Source organism: Macrobrachium nipponense, chromosome 6, assembly GCF_015104395.2.
Source record: "Macrobrachium nipponense isolate FS-2020 chromosome 6, ASM1510439v2, whole genome shotgun sequence".
Classification (NCBI taxonomy): Eukaryota; Metazoa; Arthropoda; class Malacostraca; order Decapoda; family Palaemonidae; genus Macrobrachium; species Macrobrachium nipponense.
In genome coordinates this window covers 97,108,050-97,119,139 of record NC_061108.1, presented here as the reverse complement: position 1 = coordinate 97,119,139, position 11,090 = coordinate 97,108,050, and the positions used below count along the sequence as shown (strand labels likewise).

General features: G+C 33.9%; 1 protein-coding gene across 3 annotated transcripts; it reads left to right on the top strand.

Annotated features, from left to right (window-relative positions):
- Positions 1 to 1,673: 1,673 nt before the first annotated feature.
- LOC135216412 (uncharacterized) lies at positions 1,674 to 9,047 on the top strand. Of its 3 annotated transcripts, XM_064251709.1 has the most exons (5): positions 1,674 to 2,045; positions 7,242 to 7,498; positions 7,676 to 7,854; positions 8,553 to 8,586; positions 8,628 to 9,047. In XM_064251709.1, exons 2-5 carry the CDS (start codon positions 7,470 to 7,472, stop codon positions 8,635 to 8,637), a joined length of 252 nt encoding a protein of 83 aa, XP_064107779.1. In that variant the 5' UTR covers positions 1,674 to 2,045; positions 7,242 to 7,469; the 3' UTR covers positions 8,638 to 9,047. The 3 variants fall into 3 exon arrangements, with proteins under 3 accessions (XP_064107779.1, XP_064107776.1, XP_064107778.1); XM_064251706.1 differs by having other exon boundaries at positions 1,889 to 2,045; positions 8,553 to 9,047; XM_064251708.1 differs by lacking the exon at positions 1,674 to 2,045 and adding an exon at positions 3,448 to 3,959 and having other exon boundaries at positions 8,553 to 9,047.
- Positions 9,048 to 11,090: the final 2,043 nt, after the last annotated feature.

The window sequence follows — 11,090 nt, the reverse complement described above, 5'->3', positions numbered from 1 at the left end:
GACAGTTTTTCGCTCAAGCTTGGGTGGAGCATGGTACAATGGGAGATGATCCGCTGGGCCATGTAAATTAATCTAATTTTGGAATTTAATACACCTACCTCACGTTATATCAGAGACTTGTTAGATAATGATATTGACGATGTACTTCAAGCATCAGAAAAATAGAAACATGAAGTAACTACCTCAAACCCAGGTAGATTAACTTTCTATAAAAACATCAATTCAGATTTTAACGTTCATGACATTTATAGAAAAAAAAACAATGTAAATGAGTTGGAGAGAACGGAGTGGACAAGATTAAGACTGAGTTCCCATTCTCTTGCTATTGAGGTTGGCGGTTGGAACAAAAGAGGGAGGGAGGGAGGGGCCGGTTACCTGTAGAGGAGAGGTTGTGTGTGTGGCCAAATACAAACTGAGCAACATGTAATCGAAGCATGCCCCAGGACCTACCAGATTCGGACCCAGTTTGATATCTCATCAATTTGAGACTTGATGGTAGAAAGATCAGACTTTGCAAATGTTTGTCATATCGCAAGCTTAATTTTGAAGGTTTTTTAATAATAAGATGCAACTCTCTCATTGTGCCTCGCCCAGCTGACTTCATTTTGTGTTACAATTTTAATGCATTTCCTGTCTAATCTGAATGTGTGATGTTTATTAGTCTATACCCAGCAAACACAGATGTATTGGACCAATTCTGGATTATTGAGGAAATCCAACTATATTAATGGATAATGGAATAACTGAATTGGACCCATTACCAAAATAATACTGCATTTCCAATGTTGGATAACACTGGATATCCCATTTTGGTTTGATTATCTCTTTTCCAGTGTTGGATACCCAACTATGGTTCGATTCATAACAATACAGTTGGATCTTTTGAAGCGACTTTAAAAAATATATTTGCATATCAGCAAAAAAAAAAAAAAAAACTCCTCAAGACAATTATTGATAACCATTTAATATATAATATATATATTATATATATATCCTATATAATATTATATATATGATATTTAAATATATAATATATATATAGATATATATAATATATATATATAATATATATATATTATATATATATATATATATATATATATATATATATATATATATATATATATATATATATATATATATATATATATATATTATATATAATATATATATATCTATATATATATATATATATATATATAGATATATATATATATATAATATATATATATATATATATATATACATCTATATATATATATATATTTTATTTACACACACACACACACACACACACACATATATAATATATATATTTTTATATATATATGATATATATATATATATATATATATATATATATACTATATACATATATATATATATATATATATATATATATATATATATATATCAAATTTGGAAAACAAGCAAATACACCAACAATATGTCAAAATAAAAAAACAATGTGCCAAATAGAAATTTTGGATGTCAATCTGGTTTGAAAAGTCCCACATACCTACATATACAATATATGTGGATTTGTGTGTGTTACTTCTCAAACATAATTGGTATCCAAAATTTTGATTTGGCATTTTGTTTTTCACTTAGTATATTTTTAGCACATTTTCTTATGTTTGCCAAATTTGAAATTATGTTAAACCTACTCATTTGAAACATTCCAAGACACTATGAAGAGGAATATACTTTTTGCTTTTATTTGTAGACCTTTTGAAAATAGGAAAGAATTAAAAAAAGAACTATGGCATTACAGAGAGAAAAAACTTTACCAAACACAAGATGAATGAAATAGTTATATAGATCTACAGATACCTTACATAAACAAAGGAGGAATAACAACAAGCAAGGGAGGAGCCGTTTCAAAGACAAACACCGCCTACTACTACTACTACACTCACGTGGACTTGCTGAGGTCAAATTTAAAACCATGAAATTTTCCCATCTCTGAAGAGCACTACTGCTGACCATTTCTGCAGGCGCAAAAAATATCACCAAGAAGAACAAACGTGCTTTGTAAGACAATTGTGAGTAACAAGTGTTTGCATATTAGGTTCATGTGTTTAGCTACTAGGTATGTGGGTTAGGCTATCAAGAGGAACAAGTACCTGTGAATAAGCTAAATTCTTTAAGAGTAGGACAACCTCGGAATGGTAGCTACTAGTTGTGTTATTAGAGCGGGGTCCAGACTCCAGATGCCCCTAAAGCCAGGTTCAGGGCACGGAAACCCTAAACGAGATTGGATAGGCAAGTTCTGGATAGCCTAGGTCATGAGTGGCATTCTAGGAAAACTAGTTCCTGGATCCTTAGCTTATTTCCTTGTTAGTTTTACTCATTATTCAGTTTAACTTTGTTAGTACTTAAAACTGTTTACAGGTATTCTCCTACTTATGGAAAAATCATATCTCGAATATACCCTAGCCTACACTAGGGTAATTTGCACCATCTCTACATATAGGGTAGCCTAGCCTACACTACTTTATACATAGGTATACAGCATAATAATTATTAGTTTCAGCCTATTTTCTAGGTTCAATGTAGGCTATGTGTGCTTATGAAAATTCAGTACGAAGTAATTGAATAAAATTAAAGTGTTGGCCTAGTGTAGACATACGAATACAGTAGCATAGCCTACAGTATTCTCTATATTACACATGCGGTATAGTAATTTATTAATTGATATAAGCCAATTCTGGAGGTTCAGTGCATTCTGACTATGATATATTAGTAGAAAAAAAATTGGACACAAAACGAGAATCAGTCAGACATCTGTACAACTGAGTGATGTCAGGCTGCTGATGGCTGCATATAATTATGAAATAAGTTCTACACCACTTCACTGTATCCAATAATATTGTACGTATTCTTGTATTATGTATTGCATTATTAAAAATACTAACTTAAAGGTAGTGGTCAATGTTTTGATTTAGAAATCAGTTGGTGGCCCATACAAGTTTATTTTGCCATATTTAGGGTAAAAAACCGCATGGTACAGGGGTGGACCATGTACGATCAATGTGTACAACCCCAAGAAAAGTACATTATAACGTGTCCTGACATCGGAGATGGGCATCAGACGCAACTTGTTGTTGTTGAGAAACGGAGCTAAAGACCTCTACTCCGGTGTCAGGACGCGTTATAATGTACTTTTCTTGGGGTTGTACACATTGATCGTACATGGTCCACCCCTGTACCATGCGGTTTTTTACCCTAACTCAATTATGAGCAAATTTTCTAGCTTCTAGTTAGCATAAATGAATTTCCAGATATTTACTTATATGAGACAAGGTCATTTTTCGTTAGACAACGTGTTTAAGTTGAAATATGACTTGAATACATTTGTTGTGAACTAAATTATTTTTTTCATTAAAAGATTGCATCAGGGGCATGTTTTTTTGTGTAAAAAAAAAATACATGATTCCATTCACTATTTTCACTTGGTTTCAGCGTAATACAAGCTTTGCGTTATCTTTTATTGGTCTAAAAAAAACTGTAAAATGTGTTATTTCAAGCCCAATAGTTTTGATAAAATGATTTTCTCTCAATTTTATCTACGGTTGTGTTCGATGGCACAATTTTATCTATGGTTGTGTTCGATGGCACAAGTTTACAGGAGTTTTATCCTTGTTGCTATTGCATGATAGTCATTAGCAGTATATTTCCTTGCTGAGCTTTGATCTATAGCAAATAAACTTTCTGCATAAAAACATCATTCCTATGCTACATATCACCATTTATAACATGACTGCGGTAATTGCTTACTATCATTCGGTTGTTCATGACTACACATTTACATTTACACAATTATAACGTTAAAACAATACCTTCATCATTCTCTTTTGCTGTTTTCAGACTTTTTTAACTAGAAGACGGGATAAATTTAGGCTATTGTAATTTGGTCTCTCTCGCTCCCTGAGTGTACTCTGCTGCCTGCATCCATTGTGAGTGAAATTTTAAAATAATTTCAAAATATTGTCGTATCAGTATTAATTGTTAACCCATCGTAAAAATCGGATTATCATAGGACAAATTATTGTAACTTGAACACTACCTGTATTTTAATTCATGTCTAATCTTCCGTTTTCTGTCAACAATAGTAAACCCCCAGAAAAAATTAAAGATGTTTCCAAATTAGATATAACACAATATTTCTACTTTAATTTTAACCCAACCCCCTTTCATTTCTTTTTCTTAATAGAACGGAGGCAGGGCAGGGCAATGCTACTTAGCTTTGACATCCATCGCTTCCAGGTATAAGAACATTCTTAATGTTTGTGGGCTATCCTTATGTATTCGCCCCCAGTTTTCTGTTAGGGGATTTCCATGTCTATATTTATGTCCTGATCTGTTTTTTTAATTGATTTACACATGAATAAATGTTCGGTGATGTCCTCCTCCACTGCATATATCACAGACCTCGTCCTGAAATTTACCCAAGAAGCTAGCCTTTAAGTTCAACATATTCAGTCTGGCTTTGTTTCCAGTTCCCTTATGTTTTTGTTTTCCTCAGCTTCTTTATTTCTTTCCTCTTTTGTTTGAAAGTCTCAGATATCTTGATTAATTCTTATCTTATTTCCTTATTCAGTGCTTTTTTGGCATACCTCATTCCATTAATTTCTTATATATTTGGTACATGTGTTCACCAAGCTTTTTGTCCAACATTGTCCATAAGGGGCTCTTAATTGCTCTTCTACTATTTCTTTGATTGATCTTTGTTTTGAAAAACCTGCACATATACTGCTCATCCTGATCTCTGCTTGCTCTTTTATTCAGGTTCATAGTCAACGTGTTTCATTTCTTGGTACCTTTTTTGGCATATCTCATTCCATTTATTTCTATAATATATTTGGTACATGTATTCACCGAGCTATTTGTCCAAAATTGTCCATAAAGGGCTCTTAATTGCTCTTCTGCTATTTCTTTGATTGCTTCTTTTTTTTTTTTTTTTTAACCTGCACATATACTGCTCATCCTCATCTCTGCTTGCTCTTTTATTCTGGCTGATAGTCAACATGTCTTATTTCTTGGTACCTTGCCTTTCCATTTATTATAGCCCTATTTTGGCTTCTGATTCTGTGACTGTATTTACAGTTTCTACCATATTTGCAGTGCCCCTCTTTGAAACGCTTACATTCTCATCTTTGGTCTACCTAATTTTGTCGTACTATAGTCCTATTCTGGCTAATGACTCTGTGGCTGTATTTACAGTTCCTGTCATATTCACAATATAACCCTCTTTGTAGAACTTATATACTGTCCTTTGGTTTACCTCTTTTTCTGCCCTGCCTGTTCTGGGATCTTTTATAAATTCTGCTTTTCCACTTGTGCTGGTACTCACAAGAGTCTCCTTTCTTGCACTTTCCTGTCGTAAGTGCAGGTACTCACAAGTCTCTCCTTTCTTGCACTTTCCTGTCGTAAGCGCAGGAACTCACAACAGTCTCCTTTCTTGCACTTTCCTGTCGTAAAGAACCTGCACTCTGCTCTTGTTAGCTTATCCTTATCTTTAGGTGCACTTTGATTTTCCCAACCCCTCTGTTAATCGTGGTCCCTGTTCAGGGCTTCGCTATTCAAGCATTGCTTGTTGTCAGGGTTAGGTGAGTTACTCTCTAGTCTTGACATTATTTTAGTGGTCCTTTCTGTGATTGTACCTTGTTTGTTTTCCATATTCTTCACTAGGTTTTCATTTAGGGTTTTCAGGTCTTCCATGAAGCTCCATTGATTGCTGACTGTCATGTTTTCTGCAATTTCTCTGTTTCTCCAATTGCTTTTTCTAATTTTTCTTTGTATGATCTGCAATCTTCTTTGAGTAACTTTAGTTCACCAATTGATTTATTCTCCTTTTTTACTTTCTCTGCACTTTTTATTCCATCCAACACCATATTTCCAAAATTCTTGGTGATCTGGGATTTTTCCTCTATCCTTTCTCATAGCAATTTCCTCATCCTGACTTATTGACCCTTTTTGCCTGTACCCTCCATTACATTCTATACAAATACTAGTGTTTCTTCCACTTAGCATCTCATGCAATACCTATATAAGCTTGTTTTCAGCAATTTCTCAGTTTCTTCAATTGCTTTTTCTAATTTCTCTTTGTATGATCTGCAATCTTCTTTGAGTAACTGCAATACCAATCTAGGCCTTTTTCCTTTTCTGTCATTTTTATCGACCTCAAGAAATTCTTCATTTGAGGCTTGTTTAGGCCTGTGCAGAACAATTTTTTGCATTTATCACACTTAGCTTTCGTCTTCTGGGCCTAGCTGGACCTTGCAATTGCCCACATGGGCATGACTCCTTCCTATCACTTGTCGATACCTTGGGTGGGTGGATGTAGCTAAAATATCATCGTCGTGGTCTAAATCTATTAGCTAACTGTTGTCATGAGGCCGACCTTTTGAACATTCTTTGATGTCTAACAAGGAGACGTCACTCCTCTAGAGTTTTATCTATTGCTTCTTTTACTTTGGCCTTTTCTGGAATTCATTCCGACTTCAATTTCCATGACCTGTTGTTTTCCACCTTCCACCATGTTTGTTTCCCTGACCTGGCTGGATGTCTCCACCAACAACACAACTGTACCTTACCTTTCAATCCAGATCTGAATTCTCCCTCTGCTAATTAATTTACATCACATCTCCCACTAGTTGCTTTGCCATTCATAAAATTGGTACCCACTTTCAATTAGGACAACAAGCCAAAAATAAGCTTTTCCCACACCATATCTTGATATTTTTCTGTCTCAGGTCCCCTGTATGTTCAAGAATTGTGAAGCTGGGGATTGTTCATTATGGCAAGTACATGGACCTTGAATCGTCATGCAAAAAGAAAATTTAAGGACTATAGAGAACTTTGCATGGGAAATAAAAAAGCTACTGTAGAAAATAATTCACATACACAGGCAACTAGTGCTGAAATTTTTAGCAACGATGGATGTGAAAATATTGTCTTCTCCTAGCTTACTAATTGCTTGGCAATCTGTGTGTGTGTGTGGGGCTATCAACCTTTTTTCTTTTTGCTTATACAGATTTCCAAATAGTATCTGTTGACAGTTTCCTCAATTTTTCAGTAAATTGAATATTGTAAATCAGGTGGTACCTGTGTAACCAATAAAATCAGCTTTTATTTCCTGTGTTGGTGAAGCTATTTATGAAAAGAGATTTGTGCTAACTACATTTAAATTAACACACTTCTGTTTAGATATTGGAAAATATTGATTTCTTTTTCAGTATTGCGACCTCTTATGGTGGAAGTGATGCGACCTCTTGTGATGACAATGACAAAATTGGAAAGTAGGGTGCAAGATCAGCAGAAGTCACTAGAAATAATGATAGGTACCATCGAACATTTGAAACAAACTCAGGCTGCTGCACCCACTGGACCTGATTTATCCCTGCTGGACGGATTGCTACCAATACAAAGATATGTAGACTTTGAGGACTTTGAACAACAGATAAATGGGGAAAGTCCCCTTAGAAAGTCACTGGTAAGCTACATGTCAGTTACCGTGATATGCACAATGATGTTTATTATGCTTCAGTACTGAAAACTTCTACTTTGACATTACTAAAGATAAGAAAAGGCCATAGTATGTAGAATGATTTCATTACTAATAATTATCAAAAACTTTTGTATAACCACTCTTATTGAATGTTATTTCTAGGTACATAGACTCTAGATTCTTGGGGGAGCAACCGTCAGCAGTCAAAACCATGATTGACTTCTGCATGACAAGTGGACTCCAGTATGAGTTCAACTGGGAAGGTCGTCTTGGCTGGAAGACGAAAACAAATACATGCAAGAAAGGGTTCAAGAACACGACATTGTGTGGAATTATAATAAGTGAGTGCTGTATAATGCTGTTAGGTGTAGGGTATGGCTTTTGCAGTGTGTAAATTGGCACTTTGTAGAACTGCCTATTGCTAGCTTTTAGATGGGGATGCAGATGCAGTGAAGTGCCATGGATGCTGGTAGATAGTCAAAATATAAGTACTGTATGTGAAACCTTCAAAACATGAGTTGCATTTGTATTTCATCCACACATTCAGTAACGTTTAAAAGTAATGCAAAGTAATCCATTATAAAAGTGCAGTGTAATGTTAAAGCACAGAAACCATAAGTGCCATTATCATTTAGCCTTGGCAGGGGTTAACACCAAATCAAATCCCACAAAGTTAAAAATGACTTAAACCTTAATTGTTAACCCTTTAAATGAATTAATACTTTGACATCAAAACTTCTAAAGTTGGATACTGCCATAGCCTCTGTACCAATGTCTTCCACTGTCTTGGATTTGAGTTCACTTGCTTGAGAGTACACAAAGTTGCACCATTTTTTTCTTGTCCACTTTTACCTTCCTGTATAGGGTTACTTTTCCTACTCGACCCCTTGGGTTCAGAGGTTTATGCTTTTCTAACTTAGATTTTAACTCAAATTGTAATAATAGTGGTATAAGTAACTGAATATAAAGGCTTTTATATTGTTGGACTATGTGTAGTACTGCAGATATGCAATTTACTAATATTGATTATCCTTTTCAGATATTCTGGTGAACAAGACACAATTATCAACTGATGAAACTGAAGTAGGGAAAACTATGATGATTTATCTAAGAAATGCATGTGACAGATACTTGGGAAGGAAAAGACCAAAAGACTTGCGCAGTCAGCAAAGTCAAGATGAGAATCCCAATTCATCTCAACCTAATTCTGGTGGGGATCCTGAAGGAATATGATATAGAGCACTTTTGCTGACTGTTGTCAAGGAAATTATAAATATTCATGTAATTTGTTTATCACTCAAATTTATCTTATTATTGTCAGTCTTTTGATTAGATTTTTATATTTAAATGAATAATTTTTATTATGTTTAAATGAATAATTTTATGTAGAGACGTATCATTCTTTTCTGTCTAATGTTTGTTGTGACTTCATGCAAGATGCTACATCCATTTATCTCTTACATACAGTGCTGTACTTAATGAATGGCAATTTGTGTTCCTGCATTACTTTTTTTTTTTAATTAAATGGATGTACCATCTTTTGACAAAAGTCACAACAAAACATTAGACAGTAATCCATGAGTATTTATAATTTCCTTGACTATATCATCAGCTAGCTTTTGTAAAATATTGTATATAGAAATCAGATATATTAAACAATTAAGGATAGTTTATGTAGTATAGAGAATGCAGTGGGTGTTTCATGTATATATATGGTACTAGTTACTACAACTGTTTTGTTAACCATTTTTTGCCTTCTAATAAAAATTTAATTGTGACTATGTATTTTGATGTTAAACACCAGTATAATGGAATCCCATTTTTTTATGTGTTAACGCATTTATTGAAATTATTATTTACATGACAGCCACAATACTTGATCACAGAACAGTTTTTAAAAGAGTATTGATTTGTTTCTATTGACTGATATATGTTTGCATAAAAGTGTTTAAATTATTTTCAAAAATAATTTTGTCAATACCTAAATACTTGCCACATCACCCTATACTACTTTATCAAAATAAATTTAGATGAATATTGCAACATACAGATACATAAGTGGGTATACGTTTTTGGTCCGAAGAAACTATGAAAGAAATGTTTTATATCTATGCACATCACCCTGTTGTAGCTAAAGTTTGAAAATAAACTATACAATGTTTTATGCATGTAACTATAGTGCTGATAAAAAGTAAAGTAAGGAGATCGAGCTTCTAACATTTCTTCCAGTGGGGTTCGATCACATGTCTAAGACCACTGAACAAAACTGCCAAAGGATTCAGTTTTTTCATTGTATAGTTTATTTTCAAACTTTAAATACAGCAGAGTGATGTACATAGATATCACATTTAATTCTTTCATATCATGCATTGGAATTATCTGGCAATCCATAATGAAACATAAATTGGATACTGGTAATCGTACCAGTATCTGCCCAAAATAGGAAAGTTGGTAGTCCAGAGCTGTTTCACTACTGGTCCAACACACGCATTGGCGTGATTATGGATTGCATGTATTGTCCCAACATTCTTACAACACAGTTCCATTAAGGGCCCGGTGTGCAAACGGATAATGGATATGAATTGGACCGATGCTAATGATCATTTGTACCAATGCCCGAAAGTCTGGATATCCGGCAATGGGTCAATGTATGACCAATACTTGTGTGTTTGCTGGGTATCATATTACTGTTGCTATGTGATATAGAATTGGATATTCTAAACAGCTATCGATATGATCTCTTTTGTGTTATTTACAAAATTAATATTAATTATTGTTGTCATTTGTTTTGAATACAGTTCTTATTTGTCATTTTTCCTTTTTAGGAAATGTAACTTGTGAAATGAGTTTATGTATTTAGACCGTTGTGTAATTTCATAATATTGTATTTGATGTTTCTGGGGAGAATGGTCAATAAAATATCTATCTATCTATCTGTTACGACTCCTAAACGAAAATAAATCAGGTACATTTCCGTCAACCGTCCATAATTCAGATGTCTTTTCAGAACGTCCTCTTCACTCATTTATAACAAGTGACTTTTTGTATGAGTTTCATTATTTTTTACGTTTTTTATTTGTTACCATAATTCAGATGTCTTTTTAGCATGTCCTTCTCACTCATTGTCCCTTTCCACTTACAATATGTGAATGTTTGTATGAGTTCCATTTTTTTTTTCTTTTTTTTTATTTAATTCGAAAGCTACGTAACAATTTAAGAGGAAATTCAGAATTTATCAAATACATTTCATACTAATTTTTTCCATGAATGACAAAATTCCTCCGAAACTTTCTGAAGGCGAATTGTCAGCAAGAAGTGTTATTGTATTAACTAGGTCATCTCGTCTTGACCCAGCTGCTGTGATAGAGACGATTTATAAAAGACTTTCCCTTCGCGTGAAAGGGGGAAAGAGAAAGGCCATTAGCGTCCTTCCACGCAAGTTGTTCTTTCCAAACAACCTAATGATGTCAGGGGATTCGTATGGGAGATTGTATGGGACTTTCTGATCCTCCTTTCTATAAGCCATCATCACTGTCTTTTTTTTTTCTACAATGATGACGCTAGCCGTGTACTGCAT